The sequence below is a fragment of the Silurus aristotelis genome, assembly GCF_946808225.1.
Source record: "Silurus aristotelis genome assembly, chromosome: 5".
Lineage (NCBI taxonomy): Eukaryota > Metazoa > Chordata > Actinopteri > Siluriformes > Siluridae > Silurus > Silurus aristotelis.
In genome coordinates, this window is record NC_139578.1 from 1,060,965 (window position 1) to 1,081,197 (window position 20,233).

Genomic DNA, 20,233 nt, shown 5'->3' on the forward strand with positions numbered 1-20,233 from the left:
TGTTTTAGCAGCAAAAAGGGGGACCGAGACAATGGTTATAAGTGGTTATAACCTTATCGGTGTTTATGGGTGTGACGGTCAGGTGTACACACATTTTGGGCCTAATAATGTACATCACTGGTCTCCTGTACACCTGGTCTTCAACACCTACAGTTTCACACCATGAGCGATGATCGTGGGATTGAACGTACAGACGAACAATTGAACTGTATGTTATTCTCAGAGAAATGGTGCATGTTTGATGATAATTTCTCAGGGTTGCTTTATTAAAAAAAATTACTATTTTGATACACAGACGCCATTATTTATTCATATTTAACGTTTTATACGCGGAAAGCAGCCAATCAGCTCTCAGTTGATTGCGACGTCAGGAGTGTTGAACAGGGGGAGGTGCAGCGACCGGCTCTTTAGTTGAGGACATTTTTTGTTCGCTCTCTGTTTGCTAATGGAAAAGCCCATTTTATTTGCTTTCTTTAGACGAAAAAAATCCCCCGAGAGGCTGTTGATTAAAGGTAGGAAGCGCAGAGAGCTCGAATAAGCAGCACTGCATCCTTCCGAAGTACTTTGCGGTGTCGTTAGTCGACATTCTCCCTCTTAAGGGGGACCTTTGTCTGTTCCGGGGTGGTGAGCAGGACCCCATTCTTTTGGGTAGCTCTGATTTTTGCCTGATTTAAAATCGAATACTATAAAACCGAGGGACATTAAATAGCTTAAAAAAAAAAAGACTAAAAAACGAAATGTAGTGTTTTATATGTATATATAAAAGATACTTTTCTTTTATCGCTCTTGTTTGCATTTTGCACCAGGACTATTTTGGTGCCTGGTGTTTACGCCTGATTGAAAATCCTACACTCGCTAGCATAAATCTAGTGATGCTAGTGTACAAGTGTGGATATGGGTACAGGAAATACATATTTCATTTTAAAATTGAAAAAAAAAATTATAATTATACAGACGTGTAACAAGAATTGATTCAATATTGTAGAGTTATAAAAGTAAAGTTAATAATTGACCTGCTGTACATGTTGTGACATTTCTGAAGAAACCACTGACACTGGAGACTCCTTCCATTAATGTTACATAAACTTCTCCTTACACATCAACAATTGCACATTTTTACGTTTTTTCTTTTCTTTTTTTTTTTAATCGCAAACCATTTTCACCCGATAAACCTGTTAGCTGTGATTTACAATCGACAGTTTCTCTTTTTACTCCATAACGCTTTGTCCTCCATATCTTCCACTTTCAAACCAAACACCTCTATGTCTTCCTTCACCACGTTTATTAACCTCCTCCTTGGTCCTCCTCATACCTGCCGACTCCATCCTCAGCATCCTTAGCATCCTTCTACTGATACACCCCATGTCCCTCCTCTGCACATGACCCACCCGTCTCGATCGCACCTCTCTGTCCTCGACACAAATCCGATTTCAGAATTCAGCTACGTTGGATAAATATGTGCCATGTAATGATTTCCCCTCCTTCTACTATTCACATCTGCAATGTGGAACTTTTCTATTAAATCCTAAAGATGAAAAGGAAAATGAAGCACGCCATGGCGAAGAAGAAGGTTGGTGTGAACGGAGAAACATCTACACCACAACCAGCGTACGAGCGTGAGGTCTCGACCGCCGATGAGTCCGGACAGGGAAAACGCAACCTTCGGATTTCGCAAAGCGACAGCTGCTTCCTTGAGTTCCTAAACAAGGACCGGCGTGCTGCGTCCTCGTTCTGCGACATAACCGTCACGGTTCGGGGGGAGGTATACCCAGCGCACAAGGTCGTGTTAGCGTTCGGGAGCAGCTACTTCCATGCTAAACTGAGCGAAAACCACCAGCTGGACCGTATGACTTTTGACAACGTAGACAGTTCCGTATTTGAACACTTGCTCAACTTTTTATACACGTCCGCTATGGAAGTGCAGCAGAGCCAAATCCCGTCTTTATCCGAGGCCGCGTGCTTTTTCGACATGATGGAGGCGGTGAATCTTCTAGCGGGTGAAGCAGCACCGAATGGAACACCGGACGAAGGCGAGAAGGAGGAGGACCTGCCTGTGCAAGAACCTCAGAGTTCTTCTCCAACAGATCCTAAGAAGCATCAGTCTCCAACCGAGAACCAGTGTTTGCATTGCAGCCGGACATTTTGCTATAAAAAGTCACTGGAGAACCACATGGCCAAGATGCACAGCCAAGCTGAGGTCACTGAAACGGCAGCTCCTTCAAACAGCAAGCACACATCCACCCGCCAGAGGAGGACCCCGAGCAAAACCGAGAGCCAGCAGAGCAAGACCTGCTACGAAACTGATAACTGTGGGCAAAAGGATGCACATGTGGACGAAGGAACTACCTCTGTCGAAGAAGATGAGGAGGATGATGGTGAAGAAGATCAGCACGAACAAAGCAAAGAAGAAACAGAAACCGCTCTGGAAGTGAAGACAGCTGTAAGAACTGAGGAGAATGCAGATTGCAGAATGGAGGAGGAGCCAAGCTCTAGTCATGTGACCAAGGACCATGATACATCAGTGGCACAGAGCAGTGGCATCCATGCTTACCCAGAGGGCCTTGCTCCGGTCATCATCCAAACTGGCAACAAAAAGACCCTCAAATGCCCCAAGTGTGACAAAACCTTTGACCGTGTAGGTGAGTCTTAATGAGGGAGACTAAAGAACATGCTGTACTTCTTTGTTATATAATAATTCAATATTTGCATGTCCCCACTTTATTTGTTTAATAATTTATCACATATCTGGATGTAGCTGACCCATTAACACATAATTTTTAAATATCAGCATGTCTCCGCCTCTTTTTTTACGCATTTATTTAATATTTGCATGTCTCCGCCTCCTTTGTTACACAATTAATTGATATGTTCATGTCCCCACCTGTTTTGTTGCATAATTTATAAGACTCTGCATGTCTCCGCCTCCTTTGAGCCATACTGTATTAATATTTAAATGTTTCCTTTGTTATATAATAAATCGACATTTGCATGTTTCCACCTCTTATATTATAAACATTCCAGGTTTCTGAATCCTGTTTTGTATGTGAATATTGTTTTCTCTTCACACCCACAGGAAAGTACGAGAGTCACACGCGAGTGCACACGAGAGAAAAGCCGTTTCAGTGCGACGTGTGTATGCAGTGTTACTCCACCAAGTCCAACCTGACTGTGCACAAGAAGAAACACACCGCGGACGCACCGGTGCCAAGGAAAGACCACAAGTGTCCCTTCTGCAACAAACTTCACGCCAGCAGGAAAACGCTGAGTAAACATGTGAAACGGTGAGGGGGCGGGTTCGGGAGCTCTTTACATGTCATGTCTAAATATATATATATAAAAAAACATAAATAAATAATAGTAAATACCAATAATCATGTGTGTGTGTGTGTGTGTGTGTGTGTGCATGTGCGTGTGCGTGTGTGTGTCTGTGTGTATATATATATATGTGGTGGTATTAAAATGTTTTGAGAATCGCTGTGTTTACAAGAAAGTACTTTATTTATCTGCGTTTCTTCACAATCACCTTCAAAATAGTCCCCTTGCACAGCAATACAGTGCCCCCCAGTGTTCTTCTAGAACGTGTCCTGCAAGTCTTCTTTTCGAAACGCGTCAAGCACCTTCTACGATTCATGTCGGATATCCGCGCCGGTGTCAAAACGTCGAGCTTAATCTTCATCTTCAGGGAGAGGGTGAAGTCTACAGCAGCCAAATCTGGGGAGTAGTGTGGGTGCGGAAGTGAGTTCATGTTTCTGGCAAGAAACTCGCGTGTGAGGAGGAGCTCAGTGTCAGAGTGCGCACGTGGTCAGAATAGCAGCAGTTTCACAGCTTCCGATCTACACAGGATGATGTCTTTGGGCTAACAGACTTATGAAGGTCGGTGCTCTGTGTGACTGTGCGTGCAGCCTTGTGCTGCCACCTGTTGGCTAGTCTCGAAACTTTTTATTACCACCTCCTGTGTGTTTGTATATATATATATATATATATATATATATATATATATATATATATATATATATAATATTTTGGGTTACAGTGATAAAGGATTAAACCTGATTTATAAAAAATGCTGCGCAAATCTTACCTCCAATCCTCAATTCTTACCTTTACATGACCTTGACTTTGTGACCTTTCACACAAATTCAATTCAAATCAATACAGATTTGTTTCTGCTTTTCATTTTAAATGCTCAAGTGTGGATGCTTGCTCTCTCTCTCACTCTCTCTCACTCTCTCTCACTCTCTCTCACTCTCTCTCACTCTCCCTCACTCTCTCTCTCTCACTCTCTCTCACTCTCTCTCACTCTCTCTCACTCTCTCTCTCTCTCTCTCTCTCTCTCTCTCTCTCACTCTCTCGCTCTCTCTCTCTCTCTTACTCTCTCTCACTCTCTCTCACTCTCTCACTCTCACTCTCTCTCACTCTCTCTCTCTCACTCTCACTCACTCTTTCTCTCTCTCTCACTCTCTCTCACTCTCTCTCTCTCTCTCTCTCTCTCTCTCACTCTCTCACTCTCACTCTCTCTCACTCTCTCACTCTCTCCCACACTCACTCTCTCACTCACTCTCTCTCTCACTCTCACTCTCACTCTCTCTCACTCTCTCTCTCTCTCTCTCTCTCTCTCTCTCTCTCTCTCTCTCACTCTCTCTCTCTTTCAGGTTCCATCCTGACCATGTGCAGGAGTTTATGAGCATGAGGAAGAAGAAGAGCGAAGGCTGGAAGTGTGACGTGAGTTTTTTTCCCCCAGACTAAGCATGCATCCATGCTAAGACCATGCGTTCGCTCCCCGTCGTTATTACACAATAATAAAGGACGGTGTTTGGTTTGTTCGCCTCTCAGACCTGCCACAAGTCGTTCACGCGGCGCCCCCATCTGGTGGAGCACATGATCTTACACTCTCAGCACCGGCCGTTCAAATGCGCCTACTGCGACGACTACTTCAAGTCCCGCTTCGCCCGGCTGAAACACCAGGAAAAGTACCACTTAGGTGCCGAAAACCTCCTGTTCTGGGTGCTTACTGTGGTGTCTTGTGTTTTTTTTTGCATTGACGTTTTCCCTCGTCACGTCTTACGGCAGGTCCTTTCCCGTGTGACATCTGCGGACGGCAGTTTAACGACACCGGCAACAGGAAGCGGCACATCGAGTGCACGCACGGTGGGAAGAGGAAGTGGACGTGCTACCTGTGCGGCAAGTCGGTCCGGGAGAGGTGAGCAAGAGCCACGCACCGTCTATCAATTTTACCAATACTTTTGCTTATACAGCATACAGGTTTCACCTCACTGCAGCATTTCCGGGCCTTTTCTCCCCCACTCCAGGGTCTGGTATTTTTCAGAGATTTGCAGCTGATTTAGAATCTGCTCGATTGGACAGTTTCTCTGATTATCCTCCCCTGTTTCTTTTTACTTTTTTTTTTTCGTTTCCAGGACGACGTTACGAGAGCACCTGAGGATCCACAGCGGGGAGAAGCCACACCTGTGCAGCATCTGTGGACAAAGTTTCCGCCACGGCAGCTCCTACAGGTGCGGTGAGGGGGTTGAAGGTTCTGGAGAAATGTGCTGCCACCTTGAGGCCGAACGCTGTAAATGCACTGACTTCAAATCGAGCCATTTCTCATCATTTTGCTCTTCATCCGTCTAAAACAAAAGTCACACACTAGTAATTCGTTGGACCGCCTTTAGCTTTGATTACGGCACGCGTTTAAATAAGTTTCTGCAATGTCAGAACATTGACCTTCTTCTATTGCTTCAGAGTCCAATCTTTATTTTCTAGCAAATTGAAGCCTTTTTTTCTGATCAGACTCACTGATAAATGGTTTTCTGAAGCCTACACAGCTGTTTAGTTCCAATCTCTTGAGCTCTTACTTAAACTAATAAACACAGCCGTGAGCTCTACTGTTGTTTTTTTTTTTTTAAGAGTTCAAATTAGACTTGGTCGATTTACCATTTCACCATCATTCCTCCTTGATTTCAGCAACACAACATTTATTTTTAAATAAAGTTGTTTGAGAGTCAGAACCTCAGATCCAATAGCATCCAACGAGTGTGTTTTCTTATAACTTGTAAAGATAAACTAACACGGAGAGCAGAGCTCAGCTTACCACGTCCAAGCGAAGAAACAAACCACACATGGAAATAAGCCGTATTTACATCATCTTCTGCAGCTTGTTTGCATGTGACGCCATTTAGTTCCTCTTTTTTTTCCACTTTTATTCCACGTGTGCATGTGCAGGACATGTACATCTGCTATTTTGTGTCTCCAGGCTTCATCTACGTGTTCACCATGACGATAAACGCTATGAGTGTGAGGAGTGTGGAAAAGCTTTCATTCGGCACGATCATCTAAAAAAGCACAAGAAGATACACACTGGTAATGTAGCACTTTTTAAACATTCATTAATTAGACTATGTGTGTGTGTGTGTGTGTGTGTGTGTGTGTGTGTGTGTGTGTGTGTGTGTTGGGGGGGGGTATTTTTTTCTAGATATTAAAAAGTTGCAAAAAAAAGTGTACCTTGAAGTTAATGTCAGTTCCTAACAATGGCCACAAGGTGGCAGCTTTTTAAAGTGGCTGGATTATAATTACAATACAATTGAGATTAAACTGTACGGTCAAAAGTTTGTGGACACCAGACCATATGATTGGTATGAGCTTTTTGTACATCCTTTCCACATTCAGTCCTTCTGGGGAGATGTTTTACTAGATTTTGTGGATTCATTCAGCCACAAGGGTGCTGTAGGTACTGCTGTAGGTGAGGTGAGGAACCCTGGGGTGCAGTCAGCGTGCCTTCTCGTGTGACACAAGTTATTTCGGATTTTTTTCACAAGGGCATGTTTTAAACTGTTGCGTAACGCACATTCGTACCCCCGCAGGCGAGCGAGCGCATCAGTGCGAAGAGTGCGGGAAGTGTTTCCGACGCGCCGATCACCTGAACGTCCACTACAAGAGCATTCACCTGGGAGAGAAAGTGTGGAGAAAGTAAAAAGAAAACACCTCTGCATAATCTACACACTTCCATACAATTGTGTTCTGTCGTGTTTCATTAATTTGATTATCAGCTTCGATCAGTTTTATCCCTCTTTAGTTGTTCTCACAGCGTCTCCTCTAAACCTGCAGGTACAAGGCCGTAGTGCACCAGTGTGAAGTGTGCAAGAAAGAGTTCCGAGGAAAAACCAACCTGATGACACACTTCAGGACCCATTCGGGTAACGAGTTTGTTTACAGTAGCGAGTTTTTCTCCTACTGAGTCGATAAATGTGTCCTTCCTCAGTGATCCAACGTGCACGAGATCATTTCTGGGCATCTGGAACACATGTCTGAACACTGAGGCCACACCTCCTTTATTAAGATAAAAGACTAGAGAGGCCACGCCTCCTTTATTAATATTAAAAATTAAAAAGGCCACACCTCCTTTATTATGATCGGAACCGAAAGAGGCCACGCCTCCTTTATTACTCCTGACGTTCATAACTATACCTACATATACCTGGTTTTCCTGAGAGAGACAGACACAGGTCACGCCTTGATTTCCTATGAGAGACAGACACAGGCCACGCCTAGTTTAGTTTGAGTGACCGACAAAAAGGTCACGCCTCCCTCATGTGAACCGAGATGCACAGCTACTACGCCTCTGTTAGTAAGAGCGATATGCAAAGGCCACTCCTACTTTAAGCTTGATATGCATAACCACACCCCTCATCCTGCATGCTATTCGGAATTGTACGCCAAATTTGTCCTAACGTGTTTGTTGATTTTTCACCAGGAGAGAAACCTCATCGTTGTGTGATCTGCAACCAGACCTTTCGCATCAAGAAAACTCTGACCAAGCACATGGTCATCCACTCCGAGGTGCGTCCTTTCACCTGTCCTCACTGCAGTGCCGCCTTCAAACGCAAAGACAAGCTAAAATACCATGTAGACCACGTCCACAGCGCTCGCCCTCCCGACCCGGCCTCGTCCCAAACACCCGAAACGTCCCAATCCTCCAAACTGGCGGGAACCTGCGTCCCTGTCGCTCTGGTGCCGGTCCAGATTCCTGAGGAAGCCGGATCCGATCTGCAGCACCAGCAGCAGCAAGCGGGTGGATATCAGCCTTCTGCTGATCTGGTCTTCCTGGAAAAATACACGCTCACTCCTCAGCCGGCTAACATTGTGCACCCGGTGCGCTCGGATCAGATCCTGGATCCGAGAGAGCCCTCGTACCTCAGCACGCTGCTCGGCCTCGACTCCGCCTCCTCCGAGCACGCTCAGTAGCGGCTTAGTAGCTCAGATATTGAGCTCATAAAATATGTGTATAATATAAACTTTTATTTTCACTTTTCTCTGCAGTGCAGTCGTTTTTTTCCTCCCACATTCTCTAGTAAAAGTACTATCAAGTGCAAAAGTTTGCATCCCCTTCGAAAATATGAACAAGGTATAAATAAATATAATGATTTAATATATTTTGCAGTGTCATCAAAACTCGGTATTTCCATCAACCCCAAAAAACTGATGACGGAGGAAAAATATTGCGGAATATAAAAGATTAAAACCAAGTCAAATCGGTTTCGTCTCGCCTCGATGACAGCATCACGGTTACCAGGAGAACACAAAGGAGAACATGCAAGAAGAACCAAAGCAGAAACGAATCCATCAGGGTTTGCTGGAGGACAAAAAACACGAACAACAATGTTCAGCACGATGCCCCCACCACCATGCTTCAACATGTGCCTCGGTGTTCATCGATGTGTAATGCAATGCTGTTGAATTCTCACATCTGGTCAAATGGTGTTCATTGGTTTATTTTGGCGTATTAGCTTCTCTGACCAATCGGATTTGATTCATGCGATACGAAACGTTTTAAAAAGAACAAACACAGTAAACGCAATAATTTCACGTTGTGCGTTTAGGAAGGTCCCGCATCTGATCGTGTGAAATGTTTTCGCCATTTTGATTGATAAAAATGATTAAATGTTATTGTCATCAGGCTACTTTCAGTTTTCTGAGATAGTGAATGAACTTTTTTTTAAAAATGCGTCTTCTAGCCAATAGGAGGCCTAGAGATTGGTCATGTGATTGATGGAAGGGCTTTGCTCAATTGACGATGTTTTTTTTTTACTTTTTGGTACTTCATATCATCTTTAAGATTTGATTTATGGCAGGTGTCATTATTTATATCAGTGTCCATTTTCTTCCATTTATATAGTAACAAATATCCGTTTTCAATCCCACAATGCACTGGGAATGGGTAGTGGATTTTTTAAAATATTTCTGACTGTATGTCGCCTTCTAAATTCTTTCTTTGTCACCGATTTCACATCACCAGATATCATAATTTTTTAACTTTAAGATGATGAAAGATCTAGAACATGTCCCGGAGGAGACTGCTGGACATCTTTATGTTGCCTTCAACACCTGAACAGTGACGCCTGTAACATGGGAGCAGCACGTGTGTGTGTGTGTGTGTGTGTGTGTCTGCCGTGTATCCAGTCATAATAAAACACAAAGCCACTAGTGACATGCTTTCATTTTTATTCTGGATAAAATCCAGATGTTTGTTCTAAGAAGGAAGATTTGTGATGGGCAGCAGGAGCTCTTTCAGGTTCAGCTGTTGATGCAGTTCACTCCCAAAGCTAGAGGACATGATTAAATATATACATGAATTAAATTCAGCAGTATTGATACTAAAGCACAGACTCTGATACTCTACTGATTATTATATCAGATTACATTTTATTATAGAATAATTCTGTCTGTTTTATGGACTTACCCACATGAATCTACCTGTAAACAGAATAAAAAAAAAAAGACTGTCATACAAATCCTGCAAATCATACAGAACAAGGAAGTGAGGCTCAGTGGATAAGAAGATGGATTTTTCACAATGAACGTTGTCTCAAAGCAGCTTTCACTGCATGCAAGAATTAGAGAACAAAAAATTGAAAAGTGAATTATGTGTATTTCTCCCCAATGAGCAAACCTGGAGCTAAAGGTCACGTCATCATCTCAACACCACCAAATTGCCCTTGCTGTGCCCTTGAGCAAGACTCAGTTGTATAAATGTGAGTTTTCTGTAAAGTGATGTAGAGTCTCCAGTGTCAGTGTAACTTGGACTGGAAGTTGTTCAGGACTGAAGAATTTAAGTTTAGTGTAGTTTCACCTGATAAACTTTAAATGTATATTTATTTGAAGAGGAAACAGAGAGAGGCTGATTGAGGGAACAAACGATTATAGCTGTTCTAATGAATGTATGATAATATGAAGCTAAAAGCTGCTAAATTGCTGTGGTATAGTGGTGATGTTGATGACTCTGGGCTGGTCATCATTGTTACCCTCAGGTGGGTTTAAAAAAAAAAAAAAACTAATAACAGGGCTGGAATAAAGGATGAGTGAATCTGTACTAGAGAACAGAGGGTTACACTCACATTCACCGTACACAAGTTTTCCATTTACACACGTGACAAATTGATTATTAGTCCAACTACAGCTCAGTTTCTTCCTTTCTCCTTCCATCAGATAGTCCCCAGAGCCCACTATTCTACACGGAGCTGCAAAAACAGTAATAAACTTGAGTGGTTCTCTCAGAATTGTCAATAAGCGATATTTAATTGGTGTAATTAATACTCACATTTACACACTGGGAGCGCCGTCCACTTTCTATTCACACATCTTACTGTTTTAGGTCCAAGGAGTTTATAATATGTTTTACACTGAACTTGTAATTTCTGTCCACCTGGTACCGGTATAAAATCTCCATTTTTTAAAAAAGGATAAGTTCCACACCAACTGACTGGAATTGAAAAGAATCGAACGTTCATTAGAATGAACACCAAGATATGTGCACAATATTACCGCAGTACATGTACATGCATTAAATGTAGAAAGACAAAGTGCAACAGATGCAGGAGGGAGTTTGAGGCTGACATGTCGACGTGTCTGAGTGAGAGCGAGATCAGATTCCAGCATGATATCAGACACTGAGTAAAATCTGGGAGTGAATTTGTGGTTACTGGTAACAAATAGCGATTTCTCACCTGGATCAGTATTAACATCATCTTTAGGATCTGTAAAAGAAAAAGCAACGTTTCAGTACCGACTTTCTTACTGACTTGTTGCTGGCTGTCATGATCTCTGTAAGGAAGTCTTTGAATAAGGACGGAATGGAATTATTATAGCATTATCCGTAGCTGAGGTAATATCTTTAGCTTTGCACATCAATTTTTTTCCCCATGCATTTTTTTCTTAATAATATTTTTTTTGCTACTCGTCCCAGAGAACTTGTCCAGTCATCACCACATTTTACAGAGGTCATCTTTAGAGGTGTGGACCTATGAGAAGAATTTCGAATACTCCAAACAGTTTGAGCATAGTAGGCCAAAGAATTCACCAAAACAGGAAGCGCCAAATTTTTAGCAATGATGTGATGCATCGTGAATTCATGCCCATGACCTGAGACAAATTTTCACCTACTGCTCGAAACTTACGATAACCGTCTAGAATTGCTTACATGACATTCTCCAAAATTTTGCCAGATTTTGCTTTAACCTAACATTTTAACACCCGGCTGCCCAGTTGTTTATTTAGACCTTTCATTCTACAGTCAGAGAATTCCACCATTGTTTATAGTCAAAACATGGACATGAAACCACAAATCCCTCTGTGAGTAGTTCACTTTTTGCTCAACTTGCAAAAAGTGCAGTGAAGTGAGAGAACCTTACCGCAGAGCGGCTCAAAGGACCACGCACCCGCCGTGCATTGGATTTGATCTTCTCCAATTAGTTCATAATGTTCTGCACAAACATACTGGACACGTTCCTGCTCCAGGTAATCATCCTTGTATGGTGCATTGATCAGTCCATTCTCAACACGTGGAGGAGGTCCACAATGATTTGGCAACCCTGCAAATTTTTTTACAAAATAATAAAAAATCGAATAAAAACCTCAGTGCTGTTCAGAAATCCACATGATCATGTGTTACAGTGAGAACACTTACGTTTGCACACCGGCAGATCTTTCCAAGATCCGTTATCACATGATGACAATGGTTGTCCATTTTCAAATGCATAGTTTCGGTCACATTCAAATCTCACATAACCATGAGGATAGTAGTCCTGCTTAGGTACTGGACTGCCGTTTGGCACAAGTGGTGGAAGACACGAGTTCATAGCTGGAACAGCAAGCAGAAGACTCTTTATATTATGTTAAATAATTTATATGATCAATTTACACCAGTCAGCCATAACATTATGACCACCAGCCTAATATTGTGTTGGTCCCCTTTTGCTGCTATAACAGTCGTGACCCGTCGATCATCAACAGCATGAACTCCTTTAGCAGTTTGAACAACAGTAATTCATCCGTTGGATCGTAACCACATGGACCAGCCTTTGCACCTCAGTGTTCTTCACTTCACCACACACAATGTTAGAAGGTCATAATGTTATCACTGATCAGTGTAATAAACCTTTAAACTGCTTAAATCACTAGTAAATTACTCACGGATGCACAGAGGTGTGGGGGTCCATTTATTGTCTGTGCATGTTATCCGTCCCCACCCTGTTGTCCGAGCAGGTTTCAGGTCCTTGTCACAGCTGTAGTGAACAACATCTCCGTTTTTATAACTCTCCTTTACTGGGATGAAAAAGCCACTTTCCAGCGTCGGGGCATCACAGTCAACGTCTTAGATGTCATATATAAAACAAAGGTTACTACAATGTACTTGACACCGAACTGTTTCAGTTTCACTGTTATTATTGTAGAGTCATTAACAGTGTTAAACACCGTGCACTGGATCTCTCTGGATCTCACTGGATCTCTCTGGATCTCTTTGGATCTCTTTCTGTCCCTACGTCTTCATCTGTGCCTCTGTTGCAGTTAGTCTCAGTGAAGGAGGCGTGGCCTGTGTCAGTCTCAGTTAAGGAGACTCCCACTTTTCATATCTATCTATCTATCTATCTATCTATCTATCTATCTATCTATCTATCTATCTATCTATCTATCTATCTATCTATCTATCTATCTATCTATCTATCTATCTATCTATCTATCTATCTATCTATCTGTTTCAGCATCACAGAAATCTTACCTGACTTCACCTGACATGACAAAATGGATAAAGCCAGGATAATAATCCACATCTTCTCAGCTGGTCTTCACCTACAGATCACTGCTGACTGCTTCAGATTCACCCACAGGTATGTGGTATTTAAAAAAAAACCAAGTTGTTTGTTTATAAGCAACGTTAATAATTAACCATTTTTTCCTCCTTTTACCAGAAACCAGGGCTCTAATACAAACATTTCGTAATTCCAAACTGCCGACGGGCCAAATTCAAAGTACAACAAACAAATGCTACTGAAATTCACAGCTTTATTATTTTACTGCAGAATTTTTTTCAAAAAGTTTTAAAGATTAAATTCCTGCATGAAAGCAACCTTTTTGGACACGTTTTGACGTGTCGATGGGTCACGTGACCTTTCAGGGAGGATGTATCTGAACTTTGAGAAACTCTGGAATCTGATTGGTCATCTGGAGCAGCAGCTCGTCCACAGGAAAGCGCTGAAAACGTGTGTAACGGTTGATATTGGTGAAGGAGACGTCTGTATCAGATTTGTGGAAGGAGTCTCCAGTGTCTGCGCTTTGGAACAGTCCGAGGTGCAGCTGTGCAGTAACTTTAATTGTTTTTCGTGACATTTTCACCCCAGCATCTCTCACCCCCTGAAAAAAGACCCTGTGTAAATGTGTAATCAAAGTTCACTCTTTCAATCATTCACTGAAAATCAATTGACCAAACAAATCAGTTCAGACGCATTTTTTTCAACACAGACGGATGTTTAACTTTTTTATACACAGGAAGCAGAAACTCTGAAGTGCTACAGATTTACATTCTTCATCATGTACATACTTTTTCTCTGCAATCTCGTTGCTAAGCGCCGACAGCTGGATTATAAAGCAGGAAAGCTCTGATCCATATTAGGATTATTGGGCTGGTACTGTATGTCTCCTGCTGTAGCTCTCAGGCACAGAACTGCTTGTGTAACAATTTCCACTGAAATAATCTTGTCTTTATTATATAACCGCTGAGTTGTTCAGTTTATTAGAGGGACAGCGCATGTAGGACGTTTTGGAGACGAGGTGATGAAGGTGAGATTGAGATGGTTTGGACATGTGCAGAGGAGGGACATGGGGTATATCAGTAGGAGAATGCTGAGGATGGAGCCACCAGGAAGGAGGAAAAGAGGAAGACCAAGGAGGAGGTTTATGGATGTGGTGAGAGAAGACATGCAGGTAGTTGGTGTAAAAGAGGCAGATGTAGAAGACACAGGAGTATGGAGACGTATGATCCTAATGGGAGAAGCCGAAAGAAGAAGAAGAAGCTGTCCCAAAGGAACTGCCTACAGAGCTCAGAGACAGGATTGTTACAAGGCACAGATCTGAGGAAGGCTACAAAAAATGCTGCTGCACTGAAGAGTTTAAGAGAACAGTAGCCTCCATAATTCTTAAATTGAAAAACTGTTCGATTGGCCAAACTGAGAAATCGAGAAAGAAAGGCCTTAGTAAGAGAAGTGACCAAGAACCCAATGGTCACTCTGATTGAGCTTTGGAGATCTTGTGTGGAGATGAGACAAAAATCCAGAAATACAAACATCACTGCAGCCTTCCACTGATCTGGTCTTTATGGCAAAGTGGCTAAACTGAAGCCTCTGCAGAACCAATGGGAGCCTCCGTCGCTCTTCTTCCTCGGATCTTCTTCAGCGTGAACACACAGGATTTCAGAAAGATAGAAACGGCATCAAAACAATTCGCTTGATTTATCAGCAGCGTTAATGATTCACGTTTCGACCTCCTTTTTACCAGAAACCAGAGATCAGGGCCAAAGATTTCCAGACCACCACGAGACGACTTTAAAGAACACGTTCAAACCCTACTGAAATTCACAGCTTTATTTATTTGATCTTTCTGCAGGTTGTAGAGTTTTAAAGATTCAATTTGGCCTCATTTCAGCTTTTGACGTGTGTGAGTTTGAGGTTTGATTTGGATCATTGACCTGATGTTCAACCACAGACAGAAATCCAGCTGTGAAACATTCCAGATGCATCACCATTATAGTTTTTTTATTGATTTTGACTGGTTTTAATAAAGGAAGTGAGGAGACAGAAATATCATCATTTGATCATAAAGTTTATTCATTTTTCTTTATATTCAGTAATATTGAAATGAGATGTATACAGTGTGTAGATGCTTCTTTGAACTTCACTGTAATTACTAAACTCCAACTGCTGAATTATAACTCAGGAATGAAACAGGTGAGAAGGAAGATTTCTGATGGGCAGCAGGAGCTCTTTCAGGTGTTGATGCAGGTCACTCCCAAAGCTAGAAGACATAAATAAATGTATACATAAATTAAGATTCAGCAGTATTGATACTGAAGCACAGACTCTGATACTCTACTGATTATTATATCAGATTACATTTTATTATAAAATAATTCTGTCTGTTTTATGGACTTACCCACATGAATCTACCTGTAAACAGAATAGGAAGGAATCTGTTACTAGAGAAACGGAGGGTTTTTGTGTAGATGAAAGACAGGATACACTCACATTCACTCGTTTGAAGCTCTCCATTCACACACTGAACAGTCTTTTTTCTATTTTTTTCTATTTTATCGCAAAACACTTTCTTCTTTTCACCCTCCATCAAATATTCCCCAGTTTCCTCCAGTTTACATGGCGCTAGAAGACAAATCCAAACCAGAAAACAGTAATAAACTTGTTATATCCCAATAAGTTAAATTTAATTGGTGTAATTAATACTCACGTTTACACACTGGGAGCTCCGTCCACTTTTTATTCACACATCTTACTATTTCAGGTCCTACGAGTTTATAAAATATCACACACTGAACTTTTAATTCGTGTGCACCTGATAGCTCCATAACATCTCCATGTTCAATACGGGGTGGAGATTCACAGCAAATGGCTGAAATCACAGACAAAATAATAATAATATTAATAATAAAACATGTACCTGCTCTTATTACGGTGAATCCTGTGCCACGCAATACATTCTGATGATGCAGAAAGTAAACACATTCTTCATAGTGAAAACTGCAGGAAACGTGACTTTGGAATGAGATTTGATGAAGGAGAGCAGACCTCCAAAACCACTGCACTGGAGAACTTGTTCAGTCGTCTGCAGCTGAGAGTTCACTCTGTAAATCTGTTTTTCTAATAATGTTTAAAGACAAAGTTTGTTTCAGCAAATCTTTTATTTCTCCCCCAACATGGAAACTTCATGTCCTTAAACCTGCTCTGGTGTTTTGCTTTGGATCTGAAATGAAAGATAAAATTCCAGTGCCGTTCCGAAGGATTTTTCTTCATGTTTGCAGTGAGGCCACGTACCTTTACATATTGGCAGTGTCCAGAGTCCATTTGCACATTCTCCATCAGTTGTTTCTTCAAACTCGTAGCCTGAGCGACACTCGAATTTAAAGCTTCTGGAAATATGCGCGAATATTCCTCCTTCCGTGAGATGGGCGTTTGGCACGTGTGCTTTAGAACATGCTGATGGACTACGACCTAAAAGCACATTAACACATCACTGTATTTAGTCATTGTTCTTCAGATCGAGGGGGAATCACGTGTGGAACGTTTCCCTGTGGAATAATCTCGGCTTTAAGTGCGGTGACGTTCAGAAATATGAATCACGTTCGTCATGACGGTACAAGAGAACACGTTCTTGTAGCTGGAACACAAAAAACGAGGAAAGAGAAAGACAGTGTTGTTCAGTGAGAGGAGTCATGTTTGTGTTGAGGACGCTTACGTTTACACGCCGGCAGCCTCCAAGTTCCATCGTCACAAAGCGCATATTGTGTTCCTTCGAACTCAAAGCCGTGGTCACAGAGGAATCTAACCGTGCTTCCTGCAGGATAGGGTGCTGATATCTCACCTTGGGGTTTGGCGTTCAGCACGCTCGGGGCAGCGCATTTACTATCTAGAGCTTTAACCAGGAACAAACATATCGATTTAGAAGCTCATCTCCTAAATCGTCACATGGTGCTTGCGATGGCGTCACTTACGTTTACACGCCGGCAAAATCCACGATCCGTCGTCACAAAGCGCATAACGTGTTCCGTCGAACTTGTGGCTGCTGTCGCATATCAAACTAAGAGTTTCTCCAGAATTGTAGAATTGTTTTAGCTTCCCCACAGGGTGGCTGTTGGGCACTGCCGGGTCCTCACACGTCTTCTGACCTACAACTAAAACACGTGTCATTTGTAGCTCTGAATTGTAAACGTGTGTCCCAGTCTCCTGGATTTTCTACATCCTGACCACAACGAGAAAAGTTTTCTGATGAACGTCTAACTGAATATCTGACCAGGAATCTGTGATGAATGTAGAAGTTGTGTGAAGAAATTGTTCCTGAGCACAGCAGTGTTTAGTGAGAATGAGATGTTCAGCAGGATCTCTTACCCAACACCACCTGCCATGTACAAATGGATAAAGCCAGGATAATCATCTTCATCTTCTCCGTCGCTCTTCTTCCTCGGATCTTCTTCAGCGTGAACACACAGGATTTCAGAAAGATAGAAACGGCATCAAAACAATTCGCTTGATTTATCAGCAGCGTTAATGATTCACGTTTCGACCTCCTTTTTTACCAGAAACCAGAGATCAGGGCCAAAGATTTCCAGACCACCACGAGACGACTTTAAAGAACACGTTCAAACCCTACTGAAATTCACAGCTTTATTTATTTGATCTTTCTGCAGGTTGTAGAGTTTTAAAGATTCAATTTGGCCTCATTTCAGCTTTTGACGTGTGTGAGTTTGAGGTTTGATTTGGATCATTGATCTGATGTTCAACCACAGACAGAAATCCAGCTGTGAAACATTCCAGATGCATCACCATTATAGTTTTTTTATTGATTTTGACTGGTTTTAATAAAGGAAATGAGGAGACAGAAATATCATCATTTGATCATAAAGTTTATTCATTTTTCTTTATATTCAGTAATATTGAAATGAGATGTATACAGTGTGTAGATGCTTCTTTGAACTTCACTGTAATTACTAAACTCCAACTGCTGAATTATAACTCAGGAATGAAACAGGTGAGAAGGAAGATTTCTGATGGGCAGCAGGAGCTCTTTCAGGTTCAGGTGTTGATGCAGGTCACTCCCAAGTCTAGAGAACATGAATAAATATATAAATGAATTAAGATCCAGCAGTATTGATACTGAAGCACAGACTCTGATACTCTACTGATTATTATATCTTCATGGATTCCCTGGTCGAGGCGAGTTCACCGCACCCTATGACATTGATTGTTTTTGCAAATCCAATCTTTATTTGATTTGAACTGCAGTTCTGATACAGAAAGTTTAGTTAGGATAGTAATGAGGACACCTCACCTTTACACACGGGCAGCCTCCAGACTCCATCTTCACACTGCGCAGAATCGGTTCCTTTAAACCCGTAGCAACTGTTGCATACGAATCTAACAGTGTCTCCGGACGAATAGGATTTTTCTAACGCATGTGCAGGTTGGGCGTTTGGCACGTAGGGGGCAGCACACGTCACTTCATCTAGAACTGAACAACAGCAACATTTATACAGGTTTTAGGAGGCCAAGCACTGACGGTGTACAGGCACGGTATAGTTATTCTAGAATTCCTTTTTCGGGCTTCTAGAACGTTTATGTGTGTGTGTTTTTCCCTCTAATTGTAGTAGCTTGTATGAGTACACTCACTTTTACACACAGGCAACTTCCAACTTCCACTTACACACTGTGCGTATTTTGTTCCTTCAAACCCGTAGCCTCTGTCACACACGAATGGAACAGAGCTTCCCGTGGGGTAGATCGCTGCCATAAACTCCTCTGCCAAATCAGCATTCAGGACAAGCGGGGAAGTGCACGACGTTTTAACTGCAATTGGAAATTTATTTCAGTTTGTTTTGCTACGATGCACAGATCAAGTCATTGACTTTCTTTATCATGTTGAATATAAATGTGTGCTGTTCGATAACAGAACAGGATTAACAAAACCCAAACGAGGCCACGGCAACAATCAGTTTTACGTACGTTTACAGACTGGCAGGTTCCAATTTCCGTTTTCACACAGAGCGTAATGCGTGTCTACGAACTCATAACCGCTGTCACATAGATATTTCAGAAAGCCTCCATCAGGATAGGATTCTAATAAGTCGTCTAGAGGTTTGGCGTTGGGCACAAACGGCTTAGTACACAATGTGTGACCTTGAAAAACAAACAAAAAACACAACAGTGATGCATTCGGCGGTGATCAATTTTTTATTATTATTTTTAAAAACGTCTCTTCATTCAGTTTTTAAAGATACTGAGATTCTACATGTTCTTAATGCAAGGTCTGAGTGTTGGATTCAAGATGTAGTTCATCGCTGCAATCACGACTCAGAAACATGAAGCGCGGGAAAACTGCGAGATGCTTCACAAAAGGACAAGATTTCTTATGCGCGCATAACATAATGGTGGCCACTAGAGGGCAGTGTGACTCCAATAAATAAAAAACCTCTTTTACATGTGTCACATCACTGATAAAACTCACATGCGAGATATAACATCTTTCCAGAAGATTAATCTGTAATTAAAATATTGAAATTCTGCTTCACGCAAAATTAAAAAGGTTCCATTCAATGATTTTGTTTCAAAATGCGAACGTGAACGTATCTAGTTTGTGCGCATGACAGTATACAGGACAGTATTTATTTAGTGAGAATGAGATTTACAGCAGGATCTCTTACCCAAGACCACCTGCCAGGTACAAATGGAAAAAGCCAGGATAATCATCTTCATCTTCTCCGTCGCTCTTTTGCTCCTCAGCTGTTTGATTTCAGAAATAAACAGCTGCAAAACAAGTTGCTAAGTTCATAAGCAGCGTTAATGATTGACCTTTTAGCCTCCCTTTACCAGAAACCAGAGATCTGGGCCAAAGATTTCATACTGAATTTAACAAATGTAGTAGATTCTAGTTTCTGTCACGTCCCTGCACTGAGGTGGGAACGCTGTCTCAGATGTTTGCAGAGCAAAACTGACTTTGTTTTTAAGTGTTGTGTAGTTGGGGGGGTTGTTGTTAGGGTTTGTAATTTTTTTTAATGTTTTTGTGTATTGTTTGGTTTTTTGTTGAGTTGGGGTTGTGTAGTTGTGGTTTTCTGCCATCAGGAAATCGGTTCTGAAGCCTTCGGGCCGTCACATCCAGACTGTGCAACAGACTGTACACATAACTG

The 20,233-nt window shown here is 41.9% G+C and overlaps 4 protein-coding genes across 5 annotated transcripts; 1 reads left to right on the forward strand and 3 right to left on the reverse strand.

The window, feature by feature from the left end:
- Nucleotides 1–338: 338 nt before the first annotated feature.
- Nucleotides 339–8,953, forward strand: zbtb41 (zinc finger and BTB domain containing 41). 2 transcript variants are annotated; one of them, XM_083542530.1, is made up of 11 exons: nucleotides 339–624; nucleotides 1,532–2,639; nucleotides 3,074–3,281; nucleotides 4,653–4,722; nucleotides 4,834–4,981; nucleotides 5,071–5,200; nucleotides 5,418–5,513; nucleotides 6,254–6,360; nucleotides 6,861–6,966; nucleotides 7,105–7,193; nucleotides 7,751–8,953. In XM_083542530.1, exons 2-11 carry the CDS (start codon nucleotides 1,532–1,534, stop codon nucleotides 8,239–8,241), a joined length of 2,553 nt encoding a protein of 850 aa, XP_083398656.1. In that variant the 5' UTR covers nucleotides 339–624; the 3' UTR covers nucleotides 8,242–8,953. The 2 variants fall into 2 exon arrangements, with proteins under 2 accessions (XP_083398656.1, XP_083398657.1); XM_083542531.1 differs by having other exon boundaries at nucleotides 339–512.
- Nucleotides 8,954–9,478: 525 nt separating this feature from the next.
- Nucleotides 9,479–13,200, reverse strand: LOC310726738 (complement factor H-related protein 1-like). Its single transcript, XM_083542538.1, has 8 exons — nucleotides 13,052–13,200; nucleotides 12,466–12,645; nucleotides 11,960–12,133; nucleotides 11,685–11,864; nucleotides 11,001–11,030; nucleotides 10,595–10,756; nucleotides 9,737–10,514; nucleotides 9,479–9,599 (listed from the first exon to the last, which is right to left on the reverse strand). Exons 1-7 carry the CDS (start codon nucleotides 13,101–13,103, stop codon nucleotides 10,231–10,233), a joined length of 1,062 nt encoding a protein of 353 aa, XP_083398664.1. The 5' UTR covers nucleotides 13,104–13,200; the 3' UTR covers nucleotides 9,479–9,599; nucleotides 9,737–10,230.
- Nucleotides 13,201–15,134: 1,934 nt separating this feature from the next.
- On the reverse strand, nucleotides 15,135–17,591 carry LOC310726743 (complement factor H-like). Its single transcript, XM_083542545.1, has 8 exons — nucleotides 17,442–17,591; nucleotides 17,048–17,227; nucleotides 16,792–16,968; nucleotides 16,371–16,547; nucleotides 15,787–15,948; nucleotides 15,570–15,701; nucleotides 15,478–15,491; nucleotides 15,135–15,339 (listed from the first exon to the last, which is right to left on the reverse strand). The coding sequence occupies exons 1-8, from the start codon at nucleotides 17,491–17,493 to the stop codon at nucleotides 15,328–15,330; spliced, it is 906 nt and encodes a 301-aa protein (XP_083398671.1). The 5' UTR covers nucleotides 17,494–17,591; the 3' UTR covers nucleotides 15,135–15,327.
- Nucleotides 17,592–17,943: 352 nt separating this feature from the next.
- LOC310726747 (coagulation factor XIII B chain-like) lies at nucleotides 17,944–19,915 on the reverse strand. The gene is made up of 5 exons (XM_083542551.1): nucleotides 19,751–19,915; nucleotides 19,053–19,226; nucleotides 18,720–18,896; nucleotides 18,382–18,561; nucleotides 17,944–18,154 (listed from the first exon to the last, which is right to left on the reverse strand). The coding sequence occupies exons 1-5, from the start codon at nucleotides 19,800–19,802 to the stop codon at nucleotides 18,126–18,128; spliced, it is 612 nt and encodes a 203-aa protein (XP_083398677.1). The 5' UTR covers nucleotides 19,803–19,915; the 3' UTR covers nucleotides 17,944–18,125.
- Between the last annotated feature and the right edge of the window lie 318 nt (nucleotides 19,916–20,233).

What these genes read in the sequence shown, in the direction of transcription:
- LOC310726738 (XM_083542538.1), bottom strand. Translation starts at nt 13,103, where the DNA reads ATGTGGATTATTATCCTGGCTTTATCCATTTTGTCATGTCAGGTGAAG. An exon ending in TGATGTTAATACTGATCCAG is followed by an intron (nt 10,757 to 11,000) that starts GTGAGAAATCGC and finishes TTTCAATTCCAG; the next exon opens with TCAGTTGGTGTGGAACTTAT. An exon ending in GGCGCTCCCAGTGTGTAAAT is followed by an intron (nt 10,515 to 10,594) that starts GTGAGTATTAAT and finishes CTGTTTTTGCAG; the next exon opens with CTCCGTGTAGAATAGTGGGC.
- LOC310726743 (XM_083542545.1), bottom strand. Translation starts at nt 17,493, where the DNA reads ATGAAGATGATTATCCTGGCTTTATCCATTTGTACATGGCAGGTGGTG. An exon ending in GAGGCTGCCGGCGTGTAAAC is followed by an intron (nt 16,548 to 16,791) that starts GTAAGCGTCCTC and finishes ATGTGCTTTTAG; the next exon opens with GTCGTAGTCCATCAGCATGT. An exon ending in GGAGCTCCCAGTGTGTAAAC is followed by an intron (nt 15,702 to 15,786) that starts GTGAGTATTAAT and finishes TTTGTCTTCTAG; the next exon opens with CGCCATGTAAACTGGAGGAA.
- zbtb41 (XM_083542530.1), top strand. Translation starts at nt 1,532, where the DNA reads ATGAAAAGGAAAATGAAGCACGCCATGGCGAAGAAGAAGGTTGGTGTG. An exon ending in GCGAAGGCTGGAAGTGTGAC is followed by an intron (nt 4,723 to 4,833) that starts GTGAGTTTTTTT and finishes TTCGCCTCTCAG; the next exon opens with ACCTGCCACAAGTCGTTCAC. An exon ending in GGCAAGTCGGTCCGGGAGAG is followed by an intron (nt 5,201 to 5,417) that starts GTGAGCAAGAGC and finishes TTTCGTTTCCAG; the next exon opens with GACGACGTTACGAGAGCACC.
- LOC310726747 (XM_083542551.1), bottom strand. Translation starts at nt 19,802, where the DNA reads ATGAAGATGATTATCCTGGCTTTTTCCATTTGTACCTGGCAGGTGGTC. An exon ending in GAACCTGCCAGTCTGTAAAC is followed by an intron (nt 18,897 to 19,052) that starts GTACGTAAAACT and finishes TTCCAATTGCAG; the next exon opens with TTAAAACGTCGTGCACTTCC. An exon ending in GAGGCTGCCCGTGTGTAAAG is followed by an intron (nt 18,155 to 18,381) that starts GTGAGGTGTCCT and finishes CATGTTCTCTAG; the next exon opens with ACTTGGGAGTGACCTGCATC.